This window comes from Protopterus annectens, chromosome 6.part0 (genome assembly GCF_019279795.1).
Source record: "Protopterus annectens isolate FY-2018-M chromosome 6.part0, PAN1.0, whole genome shotgun sequence".
NCBI lineage: Eukaryota > Metazoa > Chordata > Ceratodontiformes > Protopteridae > Protopterus > Protopterus annectens.
In genome coordinates, this window is record NC_056737.1 from 458,267,198 (window position 1) to 458,294,458 (window position 27,261).

At 43.0% G+C, this 27,261-nt stretch overlaps 1 protein-coding gene across 2 annotated transcripts in view; it reads right to left on the reverse strand.

The window, feature by feature from the left end:
* The window catches only part of RMDN3 (regulator of microtubule dynamics 3), a 319,677-nt gene that overhangs the window by 42,614 nt on the left and 249,802 nt on the right, over positions 1-27,261 (reverse strand). For both annotated transcript variants that reach the window (XM_044074186.1, XM_044074187.1), the window contains exon 6: positions 16,345-16,405. In XM_044074186.1, the coding sequence (XP_043930121.1) occupies positions 16,347-16,405 (59 nt within the window). In that variant the 3' untranslated portion in view covers positions 16,345-16,346. The remainder of the gene's footprint in view (positions 1-16,344; positions 16,406-27,261) is intronic.

Consider the following 27,261-nt stretch of genomic DNA (forward strand, 5'->3'; position numbering starts at 1 on the left):
ATTTGTGCATGCACATGTGTGTGCACTCCCACTATTGGCTAAAATATCATACAAACCATTTTTAAGGAGGAATTAAAATACACTTTTCAGTGTCACTATCTTGTCCTGTTTTTATTGTAACACACAGACACCAGCCAGACTAACCTGGCATACCAAAATCACAATTACTATTCACTCCTAAAATGTTCCAGCAACACTACTAAGTTAGGCTAGCTACAGCTACGCTGACTTCCCTATCAAAAGTTTCTAGTTCTGCTCCTATGAAAGTAATCTTGTGTAAGGAAACCAGACATAATTTCTCCCAGTTTATTGTGACCTAAAAGATCTGCCACTATGGAAGTACCCAGGAAAGGGACTGGCAAACCCTTTATAGCACTATTAGGAGCCAACTATTGAGGTATAAGATCATAGGAGGTTACTAGACTAATGGTCCTGGGGCCCTTACAAGCCTTGCCAAAAGTTTATCCCCAAAAAAGAAGCCTCAGTCAGCACCTCTCACTCCTGTCAATGAGGGACACAGGTGGAACCCCTGGGACAAACTTGTGGTTTCCCATCCACTCATCAAGGTTGCACTTGAAGATGGTCAGCGACGTACTCTGACATGTGCAGGAAGTCTATTCCAGAGATGGGGCATCCTCTAGGAGACAACTCTGGTTTTGTTAACATCACATATTAGACTTAGGCCTTTCGATCGGGTAATGCGCAAGGAGTTAGACTTGCGGATATGGAACATCTCTAGTAGGGCAGGGTCTGAGATTGCCTTGTAAGCAAGAGAGATCACCTCTGAGCAATCTGTATGATACTGAGCAGAGTGATACTGTGAGCCTGTCCACATAGGACAGGTGTTGGGAGGCCATGGATTCTCTTTGTGAGGTATTTCTGGGGCCTTTCCAGCTGGTGCAGGTGTTTGGAGAGGTACATGCCAAACGGGGAGTTGTATTCAATTATTGGCCTAATGAGGAAGGAGTACAGAGAAGTAATATCCTCCTTTTTTTCTGGATGCAATCCCTTTACTTATGAGATGAACCAAGTAAAATGTTTTTCTGACCACTGCTGTTACATGATGGTTGAATGTGAGATTGTTGTCAACCTGTGTACCCAGGTCTCTCACCACAGTTGTGTGCTTAGGGGGTTGCCGTTGATGTGGTAATCAGGAGGGGCCATGTTTTTGCCGAATGGTATGATGATACATTTTTTTGTGTTTAGCTTAAGGCCTTGACTTTGGCACCAGTCATTTGTTGCTCTAAGACACTTGTAGTATGTTAACATCATTTAGACGGTCAATGACAGCACCCAACTTACAGTCATCCGCAAACTTGGTTAGCCACAGGCCTTTTGTCTTTGCATGGACCTCAGAGAAGCAGATGCCAAACAGTAGGGGCCCAAGGACAGATCCCCGGGGAACACCTCTAGTGACAGGTCTGCTGTCAGAGGTGGAAGCATCTACTTTGACCTTGTGGGTTCTATCGGTGAGCCAGTTGGCCACCCATCTGATGAGATAGGGATTTACGACAAAAGTCGTGTTAGCTTTTCGATGATGCCCGAGTGGGGGATTGTGTCAAAGGCGTTGGCCAAGTCCAGGTAAGCTGTATGTACTGACTTGCCCTCATCCAGGGCCTTGGTGACAGTCTCAAAAAAGTTAACCAGGTTCAAAAGGCATAATCTGTCCTTGACGAATCTGAACTGGGTGGGGTCAAGTGCTTGGAAATTGCCTATGTCCTTGTTTATGAGGTCCATAATAATATGCTCTATGGCTTTACAGATCAAACTTGTAATCTAATTTAATTAATTATTTTTTTTTATTTATTTACGTTTGGTGACTGAGTAAGTCCACTGGGCCAAGAACAGCCCATTTTCAGTGGAGGTCCGGGGAGAAAAGCTCCACAATAATTACAAGTTACATTTCATATGTTACAAAAGGACATAGTTCATACAGCTAATTAAACATTTACAGATCAGCTCCGTGATATTTGCAATTGGCTTGTCACAATGTTACAAAAATGAAAAGATGTAATTCAATACAGAAATTTCAACATTTACATAAAATGAATATTTCTGTTATAAACTCGATTGTAGGTTTATCTTTTCAAAATATATAGTAACTAGCCATTAGTAGGTTAGGAAAATATTATGCATGGAGAGGGTAATAGTATATTTGAAATTGGAGTATAGTACAATAGATATTAGAGAGAAAATTAACTTTTAGTAGGGGAGGGACTGTTTTGGGTGGGATGAAGTAATAGTAGAGGTAGTTGGATGACTCAGTGGAGCGTGGCAAGGGCATTCCCATTTGGAATAAAGATGAGAAGAGTAGCTGAGATTTGAAATTTTTACGGTTAGGTAGGTTGTGTAGGTGTGTGGGGAGAGAGTTCCATTGTTTAGCTAAGGAGTGGGACAGCAGTAGATGGCCAGGTGGTCGTGCAGGTTTGTGGACCTGAAGGAGATTTTAGTTTTTGGATCTGAGTGAGCGGTTGGGAATTTAAGGTTTTAAGGAAGTAGCGAGAGCTGGGCAGTTGGCAGGTTTAAAGATGAGCTTGTGGGCAATGGTGAGTTGTAGGTAGTTGGGTAGTTCAAGCCAGCTGAGGGTGAGTAGGGAGTGGCAGTGGTGGGATGAGTTTTTTGAATTGGTTGCAAATTTGGAGAACTTGTGGTAGCAGGATTCAAGTTTGGACTGAAGGCCAAGATGGAGATTGGTGAAAAGAGGGGCACCATACATAATGGAGGGGAGTAGGAAGGTGGATGCAAGCATATGATGGGTAGAGGGGCTTAGGAAGCAGTTGTGCCTGTAGCAGAAACCTAACCTTTGCTGGATTTACTTGATTGTGGAGTGGATGTGGGTGTCAAATTTTAGTTCGTTATCAATAATGATGCCAAGAAGCTTGGTGCGGGGAACAATTTCAAGGAGGGTGTTGTTTTGGATCTGTATGGTGAATGTGGATTTGTCAATGGGGTTTTTGTAGGGGAAAAAACATTAGTTTGGTTTTATTTGCATTTAGTGCCAGATGGTTAGACTACATCCAGGTTTTTGTTTTGGAGAAGGCTAGTTGGGTTTTTGCTAAGAGCTTGGAGGCGGAGAAGGCTGAGCAGATGATTGCCGAGTCATCTGCATACAGGATGATAGATGAGTCTGGGATGGATTGCTGAAAGTTGCTAATGAATAGGTTGAAGAGAAGAGGGCCAAGAACAGAACTTTGTGGGACACCTGTGGGTGTAAGAAAGAAGGGGGAGTTTGAAGTTTTCTACTGGACAGCTTGTTGACAGTTGGACAAGTAGCTGGAAAACCAGGCGATGGTGGTGGGAGAGAGGTGTAGGGTCGAGAGTTGGGATATAAGTAGGGTGTGTGAGATGGTATCAAAGGCCTTTGACAGCTCTAGAAATACTATGGATACAAACTTGCCTGAGTCACGTTCAAGGTTTATGGTTTCAAGAAAGGAAAGAAGGGCAGTCATGGTGCTGTGGCCAGAGCGGAAGCCGTGTTGGGTAGGGGAGAGGAGATTTAGTGTTAGGTGTGCCATGAGTTGTGCTTGTATTGTTTTCTCTAGTATTTTAGAAAGAAGGGAAAGGATGGCAATAGGCCTGAAGTTGGTGGTATCAGTATTTCTGCCATCTTTGTGGAGGGGGATGATGTAAGCATGGCACCAGATAGAAGGGACGTATGATTTTTGTATGGATCTATTTATAAGAATAGAGATGGGATAGGCAATGCTGTCTGCAGATCGTTTGAGGAAGGGTTGCTGATTAAGAAGGGTTAGGAATGAGTGGTTAAAGTAGGAAACGGCATCATCTAAAGGAAGGGTTTTTAGAGGGGACCAGTCAGTATGCTTTAAGCATTCTGAGAAAGTTAGTGGGTTGAAAGAGGAGAGGTTGTGGGTTTGGGTAGCAGTGGTGTTTATGCAGTGGAGATGGAAGATGGTCGGCGGAGGCTGGTAAGTGATCGCTGAGAGGATCAGGTAATGTTCCCGCTTTGGTGATAAGGTTGGGTGAGTTGTTAGGATCCAATCAATGATGGCACCAGAGGTACCATCTTTATTTGGTCTGGTTGGAGATTGTATTAGTTGGGAGAAGTTGTACAGGTTGATAGTGTGGGACAGGACTTCAAAGTTAATTGTATTCCAGTTGATGTTGGTATCACAGAGTATATAGGTTTCATTTTTTATATTGGAGGAGAACCAGGACAGGATGTTTTCAAAAGTTTTGATATTATCACCAGGGGGAATATAGAGGGCAGTGATACATATGGACTTGTGGGTGTTTATTTTTATTAAACCTATTATAATTTCAGTGTTGGCAAGGTTGGTATTTTATTAGAGTAGGGAGTTATGGTATGGGAGGTGGGGTAGATTATTGCTACTCCACCTCCTTTTTTGTGGGCTCTGTTGTGCCGAATGATCTGGAAACCTGGTGGTAGGATTTCACTATCTTTTTATATACGCTTTCAGAAACGGCGGTAATGTTGGGGTGGTTATAGGAGAGCCAGGCATGGAGGTTAGGGATACTGATTTTTAGGCTTTGTGTATTAAGTGTTGTAAGTCGAATGGACTTTGAGTTTGTGGGCTAGGAAACTTAAACTAGAATTATGTTAGGAGAACAAGAAAAAGGGGGGAGGCTATGGACCAGGACTTGGAGAAAGCTGTGAGAAGAGAAAAATAATCACACAGCTAGCCCAGATCAGTACCTAAAGGTCTGTTTATCTGTGTGAATTCAAGACCAGATTTAGTAGAGCATCAGGGAAGTAGACTATAAAATAAATGTAAAGCTTTGGGAAACTGTATATATTTGTTACAATAAACAGGAGAATAAAATATAAGAAATGTGATGTACAAAACAAATAAAATATAAAAATATAAAATAAATGCAAAGCTTTGGAAAAATGTATACATTTGTTACAGTAAATGGGAGAAAAAAGGGGGGGGGGGTGATGACAGTTTCCAGGGTCAGCAGTGGCACCACCTTTGTACAAGGGGATAACAATGGCAGTTCTCCACTCTGCTGTAATGAAGCCTGTACTTAGGCTGTGGTTGAAAAGGATGCTCAAGGGCAAAGCTAGTTCTTGCTAGAGATGATGCAGAATACAGCCTGGGATACTACCAGGTCCCATGGAAGCTGTGTTCTTTGTCTTGGAAAGGGCCTTTAACACTTGACCTATGGAGATATGAAGAGTGGGACCAAGTATTGGGGATGTCAAATGGGCCTTTGGTGGGGGACAGGGGGGTGACTATCTGATAGCAAGTTGTCTAAGTCAACAGGATCAGTGTTAAGTGGTACTGTTAAGAACTAATTTGGGACAAACCGGGTCTTTGCCATGGATGTTCCTAACGTAACTGAAGAAGGCTTTGTGGTTTCTCTTTGTTTTGGAGGCTAGTTCTGATTCACAACTGGCTTTGGAGCTTTTCACTAGTGATCTAATTTGCTTGTTGAAGCTAAGGAGGGAGTTGTTCCAATTGGGAATTTTTGTTGAAAAACAGTTTCTTCCTTTTGTTGTAAAGCCTGTTGATAGAGGATGTCCACCAGATGGGTTTCTGTTTCCTTGAAGAACAGGTTTTAGTTCTGTTGGTTATGGCTGAGTCCATGCAGTTGTACAGCTGCCTGCATTGGCGTACTGTTCAACAAAGTTGCCTGCATCCTCTTGGGGGGGTGAAGCTACTGATATCCTCCTTTAGGAGGTTGCAGTCAGCTTTTGAGAAGTTTTTTTGCCTGATTACAGCTTGGGGGGGGGGGGGTAGACACTTCGAAAGAGACAGACCAATGGTCTAATCTCACCGGGGAAGAACTTTCTATGGGGGTGGTGCAGTGGCCCACCCATGTTGGTGAGAACCAAGTCCAGAATGTTATCTCCCCTTGTGGGGGATGAGACGAGCTGGTCTAGTATATTAGAACTGAAGTCATCAAGGAATCATTGGGTGAGTGCATTAGTACAGGAGCAATTCACCCAGTCTATGGTGGGGTAGTTGATGTCACAAAGGATCAGGGTGTTAAGGGGTACCCTGATGGAGTCAAGTAGATCCAGGTAGGAGGAGTGGGTATCCTGCGTCAAGGAATCATTGGGTGAGTGCATTAGTACAGGAGCAATTCACCCAGTCTATGGTGGGGTAGTCGATGTCACCAAGGACCAGGGTGTTAAAGGGTACCCTGATGGAGTCAAGTAGATCCAGGTAGCAGGAGTGGGTATCCTGAGTAATGCATGACGGTCTATAGCTGTCTATAACTTAGATGGGTGTCTTGCCAATTGTCAGTTGCACCTGGTCTACTGCATCATGCTGGGAAACCAGTCTGGAGGTGTGCTTGTCTTTAATGAAGATAGAGAATACCAGAACAACGTTCTCCTGCAAGGTCATTGCCATTATTGACAGGAACCTGGCAACCACCAAGAGCATAAATGGTCCAAAACCCTCTACTGAAGATAGTACTGCCCCAAAGTAGACTGAAGGAATTTCAGTGAAGCTCCTACACGAGGATCTGCTAAGAACGATCCACGTCATGTCAAGTGATATCATCCAAGCCCTACATATGCAAGGATGCTATCTACAGGGTCACACTCTGGTAGAGTAACAGTTGGTTTGCCTACTGAAGTTGGCAAAGTCCAGAATAGGATGGCATTTCTCTTCACCCTTCAGAATAAAGAGGAGGAAGAATTGAATTATTTTCAAAGAAAGAGGATGCATTATGGCTTCTTTGAGAAATATATTTTGGAATTCTTCCAGAAATTACTACTTGGCTATAATCTCAAAACAGGATTTGTATCCTTCTATGTTGCTCAACTTTTAAGTAATGGCATGGCATTTAGGTCCAGGGAAGTCACTGTAACACTCTTAAGAGTCCCCTTTGGTATGTACTTGACCAGACACATGCAGCAACTAAAAAGTCCACAAAGGTTCCTTACAAAAAGGATACAGGGCATAAACACAATGTCTTATGCGGATCGCATCAAAGCTCTATCCCTATACTTGGTCTCTTACAGACTAATGAGAGGTGATCTATGCCTGGCTTACAAGACATCCCTGGACCCTGCTCTGATGAACCTTCGGTACATTCACAAAACAAACAGCATCACAATTACTAGATCTATAAACCTAAATTTTGCCTGACACAAAGAGGACATGCTGGAGAGATAGACAAGTATCAGAGAAATCACATTCTCTGGAACAGGCTTCCCCATCCATGTGAAGCATCGTCCTTCCCTAACCCTATTTAACAGTAAGTTAAACCATTGGATGGGAAATCAAAAATTCACCCCTGGTCTGAAGCCTATGTATGTGATGGACAGAGGCAGTCAGTAAATTATGTTATAACAAATGATCATCACTATATAAATGTCTAAAACATACAACTTTTGGGTACATATCTGATTTGCATGGCTAGGCTTATGAAGGCCCTAGTGGTTGCTAGCCTAGTAGACACCTATGAAAATGCAGCTGTCACACATTACAAAAGGCTTACTGACAAAAGATCAACGTTCTCGAAATGAGCGCTGGCAACAGCAGTAAACCGTTACAAGTGGTAGGTAATGAACCTACAATGGTGTGAAAAAACAATAAAGTCACAAGTTGTGCAAACTGACTACTGTGATAACTGTTACAGATGTGAGACTGTCTGTACTTTTCCTGAACAGGTTTCTGCTAGCAATGAAATTGTGGGATCAGGTCTTCTGCCAGATATGGGCAACACCTATTACTAGGAATAAAGCACTAATTAGAAGGAAAACAATGTTTAGTACAGGGAAATAAAAAATGAAAGCCACAAGAGAAAAAGCAATATGGAGGAAAGGGCTGCCTATTGAGCTATAACCTTTTATTTATTTATTTATTTTACATTAGTTGACTGGGATTGTCTGATTGAGCTGAAGAGCCCTTTTTCAGCAGAGGCCCGGAGAGAAAAGCTACAACATAGTAAACAATTTTCATTGTAAATTAGCATTAAACAGCAATGTTACAGGATTATTACAAGGCATTAAGTAGCAATACAATGTTATACAGTGTCAATAATCAGCAGTATAACAAAACTACTTCAAGATGTATAAAAAGAAATATGTCATTAAGATAAATATAGTTTTTGGGGTAAGTGATTACAACTAACTTGTACAACATAAAATAAAATTGCCATTAAAACTTAAAGAACACCTACTACTTACGCTACTAACACAACAACCATGACTCATTGCAGGGATTATAACAACTCCCCCCCTCATATACACCCAACCAGCAGCTTGTCCTGGAAGCCCTACATTAGGTTTAAATATCCATCCAAATCTCCCCTGGACTTATTCCACCAGGACCACTAGGGTCTCAGGACCTCACATAATCCTTGCTGCCATGGTGGGTTTGTAAAGATCTACCCTCATCCCAGACCCCACACATCTGTCCATTATATCAGAGGACTACTCCCTTCTGTAGACATCTCCCCACAGGAACTGTCTAGAGGAATAACCCCCCATGGGATGGGCACTCCTATCCTTCCCCTCCCTCCCTACCAACACTTCACCTATCCAAGCTGCTTATCGAACCAAGGTTGGGTAGGGCATAGGGTTTTATTCCTCTATGCCACAGAGATGGCTTAGGGCATATAAAGTACAGTTGTGTACACTTACCATAAATGTAGATGTTAGAGTGTATTCACTGTTGCAGTCATCACATTTGGGTTATCTGCCTGCAGGTAGCCCTCAGCCGGCCTGAATACCAGAGTATTGGGATTTCTGCATCGGATGCTGTCGCTTCTTCCATGACGTCAGTGGTATAAAACATGCAGCCGACGCCATTACATCAGTTTTTCTTGCCCCAGATGTCAGGTGCCCCCAAAATAGAAAGCAATTATATGGTATGTAATACCCCCAGCAAAAAAACAAATACAGTGACATAAGATATGCCAGACAAAAAAGATAGGAAAGAAACCAAGAGAAGTCAGGGGGGTGAAGGGAGAGTAACCAGGAATGCAACAGTGAATACACTTGAACATCTACATTTATGGTAAGTGTACACAACTGTACTATGTTCTTCGTGTTTCACTGTTGCAGTCATCACATTTGGGTTGATTACCAAAGCTTAGGAAGGGTGGAGGTAGTTATGAAGCATTAAGGCTGGCAATCAGGCCCTGTAAGACTGCTGTGGCAAATCTAGCTCTGGATTTAGAAAATATAGGCAAGTGGTAGTGCTTGGTGAAAGTGTGTACAGAGATCCAGCTTGCAGCTTCCAGGATGTCCCTGGTAGGGACTCACCTGAGAAATGCTGTAGAGGTAGATGTAGGCCTAGTGGAAGGAGTTCTGATCCCGTGTGGGGTAGGTTTCCCATTGTGCTTGTAGCAGAAATGGATGCAGTGTGCTATCCATTTAGAAATGGTTTGCTTTGAAATTGCCTTGCCCTCTGCCCCTGCAGCAAAGCTGACTAACAAGCTGGTCAGATTTTCTGAGAGGTTTAGTCCTGTCCAGATAGAAACTAAGCTGCCTGTGCACGTCCAGGGAATGCTGGATCCTTTCCCCTTTATTCTGAGGATTAGGAAAAAAGGTCGGCAAATGAATGGACTGGTTTAAAGCCACACTAGACACCACCTTGGGCATAAAGGATGGGTTAGTCCTGAGGGAAACCTTGTCTGCATGGAAGATAATGAAGGGTTCCATTGTCATAAGGGACTGCAATTCAGACAGTCTTCTTGCTGAAGTGATGGCTAGAAGTAAAGCTGTTTTCCGTGAGATAAATTTTAACTCTGCTGAGGCCGCAGGTTCAAAGGGCAGAAGTGTGAGCTTTTCTAATACAAAGTTAAGGTCCCAGGCTGGAGTGGGAGCTCTCCTGGGGGGTCTTAAATTTTTGTTCCTCTCAGGAACAGTTTTACCAGAAGATGAGAAAAGAGGGGTAAGCTCAGTATTATAATCAGCTGAGATGGCAAAGGCATGGATCTTAATTGAAGAGAAGGATAGGCCTTTGTGGAGCATTTCTGTTAAGTAATCTAGTACATAGCCTAGTACCTACCTATGAACCTATCGGCCCAAGGGCCTATGCAAGCCTAGCCAGCAAGATTCCATAGCTTACGCCACCCAAGAAAGTTATTTTCCTGTGCCACTGTCAAGCAGACACACAGAAGTGATCCCCGGGGTGTATTTCCTATTTCCCATCCACTCATCAAGATTTTTCTTGAAGAGTGCTAATGAAGAACTTTGCTTGACATAGATGGGTAGCTTGTTCCGGAGTATAAGAAATCTCTGGGACAGGAATCTATCCCTCCAGCATGTCCTGTTTATTGTGGTGGCAAGGTTTAAGTCCCTAGAGCATGTAGCTCAGAGGGATTGGGATTTCTTTAGGTGTAGCATGTCCAGCAGCTCTGGGTTTGACATAGCTTTATATGTTAGGCAGAGATCACCTCGGAGTAGGTGATATGCTACAGAGTAAAGCTGGAGTTTTTTGAGGTGGTCAGTGTAGGGCACTTGTTTGAGGCCAGTAATCCTCTTTGTGAGGTACTTCTGTGGCCTTTCCAACCACTACAGATGTCTTGTGAGGTACATTCCAAAAGAGGCATTGTACTCTATAATGGGTCTAATGAGTGACAAGAAGAGGGGAACAATGACCTCTTTTTTCCTGGATGAGAACCCTTTTATGATGAGGTGTGCCACGTAGAAGGACTTCCTGACTACTGTGGCGATGTGGCTATCAAAGGAGAGACTACTGCCCACCTGGGTCCCAAGGTCTCATCACGCATTCGGTGTTTAAGTAGATTTCTGCCTATGTGGTAGTTCATGGGTACAGAGTTTTTACCAAAGGGGATGACACTGCACTTTTTGGCATTGAGCTTGAGGCCATGGCTCTGACACCAGGCATCTGTCTCAGTGAGGCCATTCTGAAGGATGTCCACATCATTTGGGGACTTGTCTATGGCTCCTGCGAACTTCATTAGCCAGAGGCCTTCTGTATTAGCCTGTACTTCAGAGAAGTAGATACCAAACAGGAGAGGTCCCAGGACAGAACCTTGTGGTACTCCACTTGTCACTGCTTTGAGGTCAGATTTGGAGTCTGCAACTTTTACAGTGTGGGTTCTGTCAGTGAGTCAGTTGGCAACCCATCTTGTGACATAGGGATTTATACCTAGTTTAGTGAGTTTAGCTATAATTCCAGAATGGAGTATGGTGTTGAAAGCCTTGGCAAGGTCAAGATAGGCTGTGTGAACCACCTTACCCTCATCCACGGCTTTGGTGACTGCCTCAAAGAAGTCGATCAGGTTCAGGAGGCATGATCTGCCTTTCACAAACCCGAACTGGGTGGGATGTAGAGTTTGAAGGTTACCAATGTCTTTGTTTAGGAGTTCCATGATGATACGTTCCATGGCCTTGCAGACCAGGCTCGTCAGGCTAATAGGTCGATAGTTCCCGGGATCAGTGGTGGCTCCCCCTTTGAGTGGGATAACTGTTGCTGTGTGCCATTCAGTGGGCACAAAGCCTGATGTGAGGCTATTATTGAACATGTTGCTTAAGTGGGGAGCCAGTTCGTTCTGAAGTTCATGTAAAACGCAGCCTGGGATGTTGTCCGGACCCATGGAAGCTGTGTTTTTGGCTTTATGAGGTAAGACTAGCTCCAGGAACAGTATCTTTTCCATTTTTCCGAACAGGATTTTCTAGTACTAGGCCTCCTTGCCTCAAGAATGACATCCAGCACCTGCTTACTGAGGTTTGCTGGTGTTGAATTCAGGGGATTAGTCAGGCTGCAAGGTTCAGATTCTGTAGCTGAGGGTGCAGAATCTGGCCTGCCTGCTGGGACAGCAGGGAAGGAGTCTGAGGCATGCCATGGTTGTAGCACTGCACAAAAGAGGGTACCAGTGCTGGCATGGCCAGTCTGGCGCAATCAGAATTGTCCTTGGCTTATCCTGTTTGATTTTTAGTAGAACCTTCGAGAGGAGTGGCAGAGGGGAAAAGGCATAGACTGAGAGGCTTTCCCAGCTGAAGGACACGGCATCCACTTTCCAAGCTTGGCTGTGGGGAGTTCTGGTGCAATATTTGCTCAATTGATAGTTCTGAGGGGAAGCAAAAAGGTCCACCTCTGGTGTCCCCCACCTGTTCCTCAAAAGCTTGAATAATTTGGGTTCCAGTTTCCACTAGTGTGGATCCATGAGATTTCTGCTTAAGTCATCTACCAGTGAATTTAGTTTACCAGGCAGGAACTGAGCTTAAGTGCACTTGGTTGCTCAAGGTTGTGTTCCACAGAGCCATGGCTAGTCTGCAGAGTGGGTAATAATGGGGCCCCCCTGCTTGTTTATGTACCACTTAACTGTGGTGTTGTCTGTCTTTACCAATAGTTGTCCTAGAAGTATAAGGCCCTTGAAGGCTGTCAGAGCATTCTGCACAGCTAACATTTCTTTTTGATTGATATGCAGGTGCATTTGCTTTGGGTTCCATTTGCCCTGAATGCACAGCCCTGCCATGTGAGCCCCCCATGCATAATTTGATGCGTCTGCTGTTAGGGTTTGAGCGGCAGGGGGTAGAATGAAAGGGAGTCCCTTGTTGTGGTTGCAGGCCTCTGCCCACCAAAGGAACTCTGTCCTTAGGCAAGGAATGATAGGACTTATAGTTTCCTGGTCCTGAGAATGTTGACACCAGAGACTTTTTAGGTACCACTGAAGTTTCCTCATATGCAGTCTTGTATATGGAATTAGAAGAATGCAAAAGGCCATGAACCCTAGGGCTTGCAGTATTTTTCTTGTAGATAGCCGGGTTTTGGTGGCCAGTAGATTGAAATAGTTTGTCAAATAAATTTGTTTCTCTGGAGTGAGGAATGCCCTCTGGGGAGTTGTGTTCAAGCTTGCTCCCAGGAATATAATCTGTTGGCTGGGTACCATTTGTAATTTCTTTTCGTTGATGGTGTACCCCAGTGAAGTGAGAAGTCTCTCTACAAATGCCAGGTGCTGAAGTAGCAATTCCTGACTGTCCGCTTGAATCAGGTAATTGTCCAAGTATGGGTAAATTTGAATTCCTCTCTGCCTGCAATATGCAATGGCTGGAGCTAGGCACTTTGTGAATACCTTGGGCACAGTAGCAGATAAGCCAAAGGGAAGTGCAGAGAACTGATAGTGCATATAGCTTGCTCTGAAGCGTAGGCATTTCCTGCAAGATTCCCTTATGGGAATGTGCAGATAAGCTTCTTTTAAATCTAGGGTTGCTAGCCAGGAGTTCTTGGCTAGCATAGGAAGCAGCTGTTGGGAGAGTTAACATTTTGAATTTTGGAACCACCAAAAGGTGTTGAGAATAGACTGATCCAGGATAGGACGCCAAGAGTTTTCTTTTCTGGGGACCAGAAACAGTCTGGAGTAAAAACCTTGTCCCCTTTGTTCTGCTGGGACAGGTTGAATAGCCTTGATACTGAGAAGAGAAAGTACTTGCTTTTGGGCCTCTGCCCACTGGTTTGGTGGGAGGTATGGCCATCCACTTATGGATGGGAGTGAGTGGAACTGGAATCTGTATCCCTGGGAAACGATGTTTAAGACCCATTTGTCTTGGGTAATGTATTGCCAATTTCTGGCATGCAGTGCAAGTTTTCCTCTTAAAGGTGCAAGTACTTGGGCAAGGCATGGAAGAGTTAAGGATATGTCACTGTGCAATTTTACCAAAGGATGGAGGCTTACTACTTAAGTCTTGGTGGACTGCTGCCCCTGGGTTTGGACTGAGAAGGCCTGGAAGGGACTGGAAAAGACCAGTTTTAAGGCCAATGCCAACTGAATCTAGGTGGCTGTACTTGTAAGAAATCCTTAACAGTTTGCATAGATTTAGCTTTCTCCTCCACTCTTTTGAGGACTTCTTCTGCTTTAATACCAAATAGACGCTCTTGATTTAATGGTGCATCCAGTAATTTTTTTGACATGATCTGGCAAGTTTTGTTCCTTAAGCCAAGCATGTCTTCTAAGAACAGACCCAGTGACAGCAGCCCTGCAAGATGCTTCTAAAGCATCAAACCCACATTGCAAAGTAAATGCACACTCTCCTCCCAGTCTTAATGAGAAGATGTCTATACTACCTTTTCTAAAATTAAAACAGTTATGTAACATTTAATTCTTTAAGAATGTGAACAGGTTATTATATGTATTTGGTTATTAATAATATTTTTTTATATTTAGATTATTATTGAAGAGTTACATACATTTAAATATGTAAAATTTTGGTACATATGTCCATTTTATATGAAGTATTTCCTGTAATATGGGGTTCAACAAGGAAATGTTGTAATTTTTAATTAAGATCATTGTATTTAAGTTGCTTACAGGCAGCATAATGTCATTCTGAAGAAGTCTGATTATTGACGAAAGCGCTAAATGTATATATGTTTGTTTTATATTGACGAAAAGTTTGAAATCAGTAAAATCTAATTTTAAAATTCTGGTTTCGTGTTGTTGGACTATATCCGCTGCTTTCATTTTATTAATAGTCGTTTTTTGTTTCAACTATTGCAAAGTATGTTTACCCACTTGGTTAGCAGAATGCATTAACTCTTGTAAATTTTTGTGTTCTGCACAATCAGGAATCAACAACGTTTTTTGTTTAATTAGCTCCATAATATGCTGCTGATACTTTAACATATGAAACTGGCAATTTAAAGCCCTAATGGCAAGCGTAGCAGAGGTGTATACCCCCCCCCAATCTATCTAATGCCCTGGAATCCCTGTCCGAAGGGATAGGATTTTTGGCAGTTGTAGCCTTAATGCCTTCAGGTCCCTGGGAAATGGTCTCTGGATCCGCAGTAGGATTCCTAAAAAGGAATTTGTGGGAGTCAAGCACTCTATAGTACCTGTCAGGTTTCCTGGGAGCTGGAGGCAAGGTATCAGGGGTAAGGATGGATTCCAGGAACACATCAGCTACAATTTCCAGAACAGGAGGGATAGTCAGAGGCCTGTGCTGAGGCAAGCTTAAAAATTCATTGAGTCTCTTTTTGGACTGGGAGTAGTCCTGGCTCTCCCAGCGGAAATGTTCTCCAAGGGTGTGCAGGGTTTCACCAAAGGAAAAATCCTCTGGAGGGGAAGCAGAAGGAATGGAATCCTCTGCATCAGAATCCTCATAGGTGATAAGGGTATATATCTTGGAAATCAGAAGGATCAGAGTAATCAGATTCCTGATCAGAAGAATCAGAAGGAAAACCAGTTCTGGGTCTTCTTGAGGGGGACGGCTGACTTCCCCTAATTAAAGTAATGAGGTCCTCAGCCATTCTAATCATTTGTTTTTGTGGCATGTGGGCCTTAGAATGTGCTTTAGTTGTCGGTTTCCTAGGTGTAGTGCGAACTTTAGGCCTTAGAAATTCAGTATTTTTGGTTTGAAAGGACGTCGGTTTAATATGAAGATCAGAAGGCCTGAAAACACCCTCAGAAGCCGGTGCCTGCACAGCGGCTCCGGACTCATCCAAGGTAGAGACATCCGCAGGTTCCATAGTTGAAGAAGCATCTCGTGGCATACCGGACTCCGAATGGGTCTCAGTAGAAACCTGCGAATCTGTAGAAGTGGGCATCAGGGGCTGCAAAAGCGCCTCACTGAGTACCGGCAGACTGGCGACTAGCTTAACGGTAGCATCATTGGCAGCCTTGGACCTATGTGGTCTGTCTCTGTCTTTATCCTTTTGTTTTCTTCAGAAGATCGGTAGTCGGAAGACTTAATGGAGACATTTTGGAGTACGGAGATCGAGAGCGAAAGAATTTAGCTACAAAAATAGCCTGGCGACGAACAGTTCGGGCGTTGAACAAGGCACAAAACTGACAGCGGGGGACGTCATGGTCTGGGCCTAAACAGGTTATGCAGTAAGAATGAAAATCTCTGTGAGGTACTTGCTTTCCACAGGCAAGACAATTATTAATGTTTTCTGACATCGGTTAGAGCAAGAAAAAAGGATCCCCAACGGGGTACTTATCTTTTAGAAAGCTTCAGGTCTGAAACTCGAAAAACGAAAATTTCAGGAGTCGGCTGACTAGCACTTGCGAACTGCTTCTGCTTCGGGCACCGCACGGCGAGAAAGACTGATGTAATAGCGTTGGCCGCATGTTTTATTCCCCTGACGACCTGACGTCATGGAAGAAGCGTCTGCGTCCGACGCAGAAATCCCAAGACTCTGGTATTCAGGCTGGCTGAGGGCTACCTGCAGGCAGACAACCCAAACATGATGACTTCAACAGTGAAACACTAAGATCATCAACTTGATATCCAATGTAATACAAAAGAAACTCACATTCTTGATTCAACTTATTCTTTTACCTACTTTAAAATTATTTTAACACTGTTTGACAATGATAGATTATTTGGCAGCTCTTGTAAATGAAGTGAAATTATGTAGTCTAGTCTCTCAGAAAGTCTGATCAAAGACTCCAACCTACATTTGGTAGCAAGACTAAGAATCTACTTACCACTAATGACTGTCAGCAATTCGATCATTCTTCTGAAGGTCAGTTTTTGATTCTACCTCACCTGCAAATAAATGTAGAGCAGATTATTTAAAAATATCAAGATTACATTCCATGGCATCATATTAAGGCTGACAGCCAAATATGAATGCTTATTAATATACAGCATACAATATGAGCCCTTACAAAATTAACAAATCTTTAAGATGGACTCCTGAAGAAGGACTTAACCAAGGTCACTGTCTCCTCTACAAATTCTGCACTTAGTTAAATATCTCAGTACTAATGTTAGCAAGTCTCCTTGGACCATGACAATGCTTTGCTTGTGAATAAGGGGTATGCTGACCTGCATATATTCTTCTTTCCTCACCCAATAATATAAGGAAACTTTAATCAAATGAAACAAAAGTTTCAGTAAGATTTATTCCATTAAAAAAAATTGTGCACAACAGTACTAAGTCAAAAATGTGCAGTTATACTCCCAGAGTATGGAGCTGGATAAAAAAGACTCATATATCAGGAGCTCCTACTACAGATCTAGAAATATGGTGAGTACTCGTATGTACCATCTTAACTGGTAAGAAACTTGGTCCTACTAACCCTTGAGACAGAATTACAGGAAGTCAATAGCATTAGTCCTATAGTTTTATGCTTACTGACATAAAGCCCTAACTATGATCCAGTTGACCCGAGTTCAGCAAGTGGCATGGTGCCTGTTACAGCTGTGGAGGAGAACAGAAGTAACTTTTATCAGCCCATTCCTCCTTTTGTAAGGTCATTGAAGGGCACAACTATGGCACTTGTTTCCAAGTGGGGGAAGGTTTGCCCTGAGAAATTGTATCTCGCTTCCACAAATAACGTAATCTCCTGCTGATGCCTGTTGAACACCAAACCCCATCTGCGACACTGGGTATGCACTACAGGGTTAGGGCCACATAAGGAAAAACATCCTGATGACTACCTAAATGATGACCCCTTTTGGTAGGTTGTTGCCCGGGTGAACTGGAGCAAGGAGGTCAGTTGGTGAAGAAGTGGGCAGTGGGTCTGCAGACAGGTGGGAGGAGAAAAAAAAAGTAAAAGATTGTTGCAGCTCTAAAGTCGTTATTCTCAAAAAGCTGTGGTATTTCTAACTTTATGTAAAGAGAAAGAGGGGGTGTGCACTTGTGATGGGGAACAATCCTTTGTAGCAAAGTCTTCTGTTATTTATAAAGTATTATCTACATTCAACAACAGTACATTTAAACTAGTCTAATTCACTCAACATGGTTCGGCCAGCCATCCTACAACTCACACAAAATGCTAGATCAGCTGATAAAAGCAATTCCTTAAACAGCCTACCATTCAGGATAACCAGATTTAAGGAGTCTCTGCTTCAAGAATATAAAACCAGACTACAAAACTTCATAAAATACACACTGAAAACAAACAAGTTGTAGCATAAATGTCAGACATGGGCACATTCTGTAGCTAAGCATTGCAGACAGCTACATCTACAGCTTAATTTTCTTTCACTGCTTTAGAAAGAATTCAACATAGTTCTTGAGAACAGAAAAGAATTAGCAAACTAAATTAATGTCTGTTTATTTAATGAATTTCCTTTTTCTGTTTAAAGCACATGAAAAACAATTGTCTTGATCTGTGGATATCCAGCATTCTCACAAAGGAAAATCAGGGCTGCCAGTGTACACTCAAAGTGGTGCAACTGCTTACCCTTGTTATACACCTCTGATGAAGAAAGCAAAGATGGAAAGACCAGTGCATGGAAGCTTAACAAACCATCTTTAATAAGCTGTGATGACTGCTTCATGTGGAAATCCAATGTTTCATGAGAGAGTTAAATGTTATCCTCTTTACACATGAACATTTGCAGTTGTGGCAAAGTAATAAGACTTTTGAGGATGCAAACCCAAGGGGCGCCAAGGAGGTTGGCTGACAGGAATTAAAAAAAAGTCTCCTAAATGCAAGCCTGCTAGACTGTTAGTAAGAGTCTCAAGTACAGAACAACTTCCAGAAAGAGCCTACTTCGTCAAAGCTGGAGCACAAGTTTAATGTACACCAGATTACAGAAGGTCACAAAGACAGACATACTTTCAATATACAGTAAATCACACCCAAGACAAAAAAATGTTTAAATTCATGTCTGAATATCAGCGAAAACAGTTATATACTTGGCTCATACGCCTACACAAAAAAGGAACCCATTACACACTGTAATAGATAAATTCAGAATATATTAAATCTGCAGTCAAAATCTTGGACACACCTTCCAAAAGACCAGAAGTGGCATCTGGCTCTATTTGAGCAACTATACCCTGAGAAGCATCATTTCAGGGGAGGAAGGGCTAATGGAAATCACTAACAAGGACCAATCCTACCAGGATTCTCCAGACTTAAAGCCAAGATCTTTTGGAAAAACACATTATGATCATACATTGAATCTATTCTGAATTGTTGCCAAAAGGCGTGACAACCTCTGGAAGGGGGACAGCACAGGAGCAGAAACCACAGTAGTGCAAAGAGAAGTGTCTGGCTCTGTGTTCTGCCTGCAGAAGCAGAAATTACAGAGGACATTTCTTCCATCAGTGGATCTATTGTCAATGACCCTAATTGCTGAATACTTTCTGCAAGATCTGGGTGAATCCAAGACTAACTTGCCAATGTTTGCTAGGTAGTTCTCCCTTGTAGAGTGAATTGCAACAATAGGAAAGTGGCACATCTGCACCACAGCTTCATCAACCTTATGTGCCCTCCTTCCAAACTACTACTACAGGAATTTGGAAACATGTCCCTAGTTCCCTCAAAGAAATAACTGCTCTGAGAATCCTTCCCAGACTGGAAGGAAGGGTTAATCTCTCTCTAAGTGGGGAAGAATGACCCCCAAAGTCAAGAGCTGCTGGAAGCAGTCCAACATCAGCAGATTTAACAGGCTGGAATGGGTTTTCTGTTGCTCAATCAGTATCCCTATTGGCAGACACTTTCTTCATGACAATACCCCTTGTGCTGATCGCCAGCTGTGATTTTTTTTCTATTTTCAGAATTTCTGTTACTGGCCACTGGATGAATGACTAAGAAAACTGATACTCTTGTATGATAATGTGAAACGTGGTTAAATAACATCAGTACAGCTGCATGGTGTGGAGGATGTCCTGCTGCCTTTTACTTTCCGGCAAGGGTATTGTGTGTATTTACTGAATTTGCAGAAGCAGGCCTCCATATAGTGTCTTGTCATCTGCATAGTCTTGTTCCATTTTTTTTTCTATTTGTATGCATGTACCACAATTACACACAGTGGAAGAGAACTGCTAATGGTAATAGTCATTTGATGTCAGTGGCACTGCAGTGGGGAGGAGGACCTGAATCTTTGTTTTTTTCAAGCATCTCATGTATGTATTTATTCAATTTGCTAAGGAAGCCCTATGAAATATTCACCACCCGTATGATCCACTTTTCTCTCTCTTCATGAAGCCTTTACAACTAAATAATCTGGAATGGGGGGATGCTGCCTGTAGTACAATGATCACGTGACTAGAAGCAATATAGTGGAGGAGGAAAGCTGCCCTACATTTTGTTTATACAATGACTTGTAATACATGCAATGCAAATGTATAGCATTTTTAAGGCAAGCCTTCCTCTTCCCCACTCCAGCCTCACAAATATTTCACTATCCACACTGTATTTTTTCTTCATATTCTTCGTCATACATGGTGGAAAAACAGGGATCTTGTTTAAGATACACTAGCAACAGCACTGCCCTAGGGAAGCCCTGGCCTGCATTCTGCATCCTGAGAGATATTGTATATACAATTTAATTTATTCTCAGACTTTCATTGTTTGTTTTTCTTATCCATTGTACCCATAATATTGTTTTCCTCTGTAATATTGTTAATTTGTCTCTATTCGTATGTATTTGTATGTCTGTTTGGGGCTTTTCCCCTCGGGTCTCCACTGAAAAAGGGTAATTCTTACCCAGCTGGACCAACCCGGTTAACAAATGCAAACAACTAAATAAATAAATAAAAAAAGTTAAATCCCACCAAAAAGATTTTGCCAACTTGCAGTCTTTTCCTTTTGTAGATATTTAATTTTCTAGTTCTTTATGTAGTCAAATAACTATAGTAAACAGAAGTGGCAAGAACTGACCTTAAAGTGATTTTCTGAGGTTAATAAATGAATTCTGGCATTTGATGAGTCAAGTGCCAGCAATGCATGTTTTTTTCAATTGTCTCCTTATTTATGTGGACTGTTTACTTTTTATTAAAAAAAAACAAACTATTAAACCACTCCCCAAATAAATGTAGTTCTTCCTAACACCTTTGCACAAGTGCAGTGGTGTTCCCATTAATGTCTACAAACACAACGTACATTCTTACTACACTGATGCCACTAAGGTTAACGTTTACTGTTTTCCTCAGTGATGTCACTTATGAAAAACAGGATTTTTAATAAAAGTTTTTTTTCTCCTCCGAACTGGAGACATGAGAGTTCTCTAATGGTTAAAGATACTGTTCAGCAGTTTTTTCACCACATGCTGTGGTTAGAAAATCACTTTAAATGCAGCAGTGAAATAATGCCAGTGTCACGCCTTTTCCCTATTTCTGAAAGAACCATGACATACTAATTTATTTTATCATAGCAACAAGCCAAAAAGTACATTCATGTAAGACCTTGTCATAACAGTAGATGTCCTACTTCTCAATGTTGCAATATTCTTTACTGTTGGGATATCCTGATGAGGATAGACCAACAACTAGCCAGTATACCAAAAGCCTTTACACCTTCCAGACGTCGTAAGTCAGATGCATGTCCTATGTGCAAGGTGTAAGGTACAAATGTGACATAAAGACACAGTGAAGCACCCCAGAAGAACCAGAGCAACCTCAAAGAAAGCAATATCATGCCCATCCAGAAAGGGAAACAGAAGGAGATAAGAATGGAAAAGGGACCCCTGGACAGAAGTAGGGCAACAGAAAGTAATGGGGGCAGGAGGGAGAAGCAGAATACTGCAACAGTGAGAAGTAGGAAATCTATTGTTATGGTAAGATCCTACACAACTGTACTATGTCCTCGCCACTGTTGCAGTATTTTTTTCTCTTGGGAGAGTACAAAAGCTACTGGAAAGTATGGGAGGAGGAAGGCAGAGAAGATCCCTCTACAAACCCATGAAGGATAGCCCTGGCAAATCCTGCCCTGGCTCTGGAAATAACATTCAACTTGTAATGTTTGGTAAAAGTGTGGGCAGAAGATCAAGTAGCAGCTTCCAAGATGGATCTAGTATACAGACCCTTGAAAAAAGCAGCAGAAGAAGCTACCGCCCTGGTTGAATCCCCCAAAACAGAAGAGTACAGCTGCTTGCCATAAGAACAACAAAAAGAAATGGCCTTGGAAATCAGGATGAGATGGTTTACTTAGACACTGCCAAACCCAATTTCCTAGCATGAAAGGAAACAAAACGTTGTTCAAATTTCCTGATGTGTTTTGTCTTACACAAGTAATATCTGAGCTGGCTATGTAAACCCAATGTGTGTAGTACCCTCTAACTAGAAGTTTGTGGAGAAGGAAAAAAGGAAGGAAGATGAAAGGACTGATTCATGGACAAATCATTAACCACCCTGGGCATAAAGAAGGATTGGTACAAAGAGACAACCTGTCCTTTTGAAAAAACAAAAAAGGAGGAACAGCCACAAGAGCTTGAACTTCAGAGACCCTCTTGCCAAAGTAACAGCCACCAACAAGACAGTCTTCAAAGTACAATGTTGCATGGAAGAAGAAATGACAGGCTCAAAAGGGGACTAAGTAAATTTTTTCAAGAACAAAATTAAGGTCCCAAGAAGGAAGAAAAGGCATTTTGGAGACTGATATGAAAGACACCTTTCAAAAATTGTTTGACTTCAAAACTAGAAGCCAAAGGTGAACTCTGAGGCAGATAGGCAGGAATGACTGATAAATGAATTTTAACACAGGAATATGCCAAACCAGCACTGAGCAACTCATACAAATAAGACAGGACCATAAGGAACCCCACAAAAAAGTCCAGGTCACACTAGAGACACCACACAAAATATATTCCATTTATTAGTACTGGGTTTTCTGGCCTCCTACAAAACCTGAAGCACATCCTTAGAAAATTGGTGCCTGAAAGGAACCAAAACCCTACCACCCAAACTGTAAGCCGAAGTGTGGACAATTGAAGGTAAACGAGGGATCCCTTGTCTCGTGTAAGATCCATCCTGTGAGATAACTTGTGAAGATTGCCCTTGGCCAGGTGAAAACAGAAGGAAGAACCAGTGCCATCTATGCCAAAAGGGGGTCACCAGCAAGGTTTTGGCTGTGTCCCACATGATCTTGTACAGGACCCTTTGAAGTACAAGAAAAGGTAGATAGGCACACAGGAATATCCTCTTCCAAGAAAAAGACATGGTATCCACTCTCCAGGCCACAGGACTTGGCAATCTAGAACAGAACAGGGCAAACAATCTGTTCAGATGGGAAGCAAAAAAGATCTACCTGGGGAGAACCCCACTGGTGTACAATGTCCACAAACACATCCTTGTGAAGCATCTATTCGCGAGGATGTGCCATAAACCTGCTCAAAGAGTGGGACATTAGATTGTGCTCTGAAGGGATGTAAAATCCTGAAGAACCAATTGACAGCAGACTGCAAAATCTGAAGCTTGAATAGCCAGCCTGCAAAGAAGGTACAATTTTGTGGTCCCTTGGTTGTTCATGCACCACATGACTGTGGTATTATCTGCAAAACATCTTTAGAGGACCTGGAACCCGAGGGAGTGAAAGGCCTGCAGAGCTAGGAGTGGTCTCTTTGTTAATGAAATGATCGGGCATCTGTTTATGGGACCAAAGATCCTGGACTTTCAGGTTGTTGGGGTAGCTCCCCAACCATGACTGGAAGTATCTGTGTACAGCTCATGAGATGAGAGGAACCTGGAAAAGCAGACCTGGATTTAGGGGAAAAAAGTATTCACTTCTGTTACCTTTGTTTTTAGGGCCACCAACAGAGCTCAAGCTTGAGACAAAGTAAGAGAGGGACCAGATATTCCAGAGGTAGCAGTGCTGGGGCCAAACAGTCCTGAGATCCCACTGAAATTTCCTCATGTGGAGTATGGCAAAAGGAACCACCAGAATGGTAGCTGAAATGTACCTCAGGACTTGGAGAAATTCCCCTGCAGAAAGGGCTGGAGGAAGAAGAACATACCGAAAATAAGCAGTCAAAAATGGAACCTGGGGGTGGGGGTGGGGGGGGGGTGGAAGACAAGTCAACACTGGGATGGTCTGAATACTGCAACCCAAAAACAGTTGGTCCTGAGAAGTAGTTAACACAGACTTTTTGAGACTGGGAGTGAATCCCAAACTGTGCAGAAAAAGCATACTGAAGAGTAGATTTTGAAGCAGTAGCTGTTGCAAGGGGGGCTTAAATTAAAGGTTACTCTAAATAAGGGAATATCTCAATTCCCTGAAGTCTGCAGAAAGCTACCCACAAGGGCCAGGTATTTGATAAACACCCACGGAACTGAAGAAAGACCGTAAAGCAAAGCAGAGAACAGATAATGACAGGAAGAAACTGAGAAACATAAAAACTTCCGGAAGAAACTGTGAATAGGTATATGGAGGCAAGCGTCCTTAAAATCCAGAGATACCAGAAAAGCTTGATGAAGCAAATGAGGGGAAAAGTGTCTGAAAAGACAACATCCTGAAGGAAAGACACTTGAGAAAGATGCTGGGAAAAGATAGGTCTAGAGAGTGTGCCTCCACAATCCCTCCTTCCTGGGAACCACAAATATTCTGAAATAAAAACCTGTTCCCTGCTGAGACAAAAGAATAGGTTGTATGGTTCCCTGTTCCACCAAACCTTGTAGAATGAAAGGAAAATTAGGATACTGGGAAGAAGAAGGCCGGAAAATGGAGGAAGAAACTTCCAAACCATACAATAACCATTATGGATGATGGAAGAAACCCAGGCATCTGTGGTTATGCTGCCAAACAGAAAAATAAAGGCTTAGTCAGCAGGACAGAGCAATCTGGCCAATGGGAAGGAGAGGCTGGAGTTAAGAGAGAGGCAGACTTGTCAGGAAATAGCTGCCGGTATGACCCTGACCTTGAGTAGCATCTTACCCTCACCAAGAATGATGCCACAATATGAAGACAAGATGATCAATTTCAACAATTGGCTTAAGTATTGGTGTCATTCAAAGGGGATCCAATGCCTGTCAGCCTGGGATGACATGCTCGACAAGCCACGATGCTTCGCTAGGGACGGCTTGCACCTGTCACCCCTGGGCTTACGGATATTGGCAAAGGCTCTTGCTACCCCCATAGTGCCTTTTTTAGGCAAGGCTCAAAAGACAAACCCACCTCCATAGGTATCACAAGGGATAAGAAACTAAGAGTAATGCTACTCAACGCCAGAAGTCTAAACCTCAAGATGCACGCACTCGAAACTCTCCTTAGCATGGAGAACATCGATATCTGTGCAGTAACAGAAACCTGGTTCAAGGCTCCCGAGAGCACCCCAGCACTACCAGTACCTCATACCATGCTTTACGGTCTCAAAACTTGGACCGAACCACAAAAGGAGGGGGAGTATCAATACTCGTCAAAGATACCCACACCTCCCGGTTGGTGGCACAGCACGAAGCATCAGAGACTATCCATGCGCAACTAACAGTGGGTAAAACTGCCTTCCAGTTTATAGCCTGCTACAGACCACCCTCCCAAACCCAGGAACCCCACTCGGCCTTCCTGAGAACACTGGAAAATATGAAGGTCTCTCCAAACACCATTATATTGGGCGACTTCAACTACCCAAACATAGACTGGGAGCATTACTCTAGCTCCAACACCCTAGCCCAAAGGTTCCTAGAATTTATAAACTCAAATGTTATGGAACAACTTGTTACCACTCCCACAAGAGGGGAAAACATACTGGACCTGATCATCACCAACATGGGGACTCTATACTCCAGACCAGAAGTGTATCCCTCACTGGTAAGATCAGACCATAAACTAATCTCACTGGATATTCACATCCCAACCCCACTCCCTGCCCAGAAAACCACAGTGAAAAACTTCTCTAAAGCAAATTTCACACTCCTCAAAACCGAGGTGGAATCCTTCAAAGCCCCCGGGCCTGTGGAAAATATGGCCCAGACCGCAGAATCCTTTAAAAACGCATTCTATGAACACCTTCAGGAATGCATGGATCATGCAATCCCAAATAAAACCAAGACCCAATCCTCCAAAGGCAGACGTCCTGTCTGGAGGACCCCAGCCATAAACAAACTATACAACAGAAGGAGGAAGCTACTACATGATAGAGCAAAATCCCAAAAAGGGAAGGCATCTCTGATCAGTATTAGCAAAAAACTACGGGCACTCATAAAATCGTCTAAGGCCAGCTTCGAGAGAAAAACTGCACAGGACACTAAGGATAATCCACAAGGCTTTCTTTAGTTATGTTAGGAACCTGGGTGGGAATTCCCAGTTATGCCGAGAATTAGTCCAAAATGACAAAAAATACACTGAACCCACAGACTCTGCCAACATCCTAGCTGACAGGTTCAGCGCAAACTTCTCCCCCCCTCCCCATCAAAAGGGCAAATATCTATCCCAGCAGAGTGCTGCCCCCCTGACATCTCAGATGCTCAGGTAAAAGCCGCCCTCTCCAAAGCAAAAAACACAGCATCAATGGGACCAGACGGTGTCCCGGGCTGCGTCCTACATGAACTCCAAGAAGAGCTAAACCCAAACATAAAACTACTGTTCAATCTCAGCCTTACTACAGGATATGTACCCAAAGAGTGGCGTACAGCAACAGTGGTCCCTCTCCACAAAGGTGGTGCCTCAACGGATCCTGGAAACTATCGTCCCATAAGCCTGACTAGCTTGGTCTGCAAAGCTATGGAAAGGATCATCATGGACCTCATAAATAAAGATATTGGGGACTTACAGAAACTGGATCCTACCCAGTTCGGCTTTGTTAAGGGCAGATCCTGCCTCTTAAACCTGGTCGATTTCTTTGAAACAGTCACCAAGGCCATTGACGAGGGGAAGGTGGCCCACACAGCCTACCTGGACCTCGCAAAAGCCTTCGATACAATACCCCACTCGGGCATTATAGATAAGCTCACCAGCTTAAATATAAACCCCTATGTCACTAGATGGGTTGCAAACTGGCTCAAGGACAGAACCCACAAGATTAGAATTGCTGGAGCCATGTCAGACTCCAAACCAGTTACAAGTGGCATCCCACAAGGCTCAGTCCTGGGACTTCTCTTGTTCGGTATATATTTCTCGGAGGTACAGGCCAACACAGAAGGACTGTGGCTGACCAAGTTCGCAGATGACTGCAAACTGGGCGCCATAATCGACTCTCCAGCCGACACAAGCATCCTCCAAAAGGGCCTCATAGAAACAGACAACTGGTGCCAGAGCCATGGCCTCAAGCTAAATGCCAAAAAGTGTATAGTCAACCCTTTGGCAAAAACAAAATGCCCACAAATTACCACATAGGTGGTAATCCATTAAGTACAGAAGAAGTAATTAGGGACCTGGGGACCCAAGTTGATAGCAATCTCTCATTTGACAACCACGTGGCCAAAGTGGTTAGAAAAACATTTTATATAGCCCACCTAATCATGAAGGGATTCACATCTAGATCAGGGGAGGTCATCGTGCCTCTTTACTCATCTCTCATGAGGCCCATAATGGAGTACAATGCCCCTTTTGGGATGTACCTTACAGGACACCTGCAGCAACTGGAAAAACCCCAAAAGTACCTCACCAAGAGGATCAAAGGGCTCAAACAGATGCCATATGCTGCCCAGTTAAAGAAACTCCAGCTCTACTCCGCGGCATACCGCCTGCTCAGAGGCGATCTGTGCCTGACGTATAAAGCCATGTCCAACT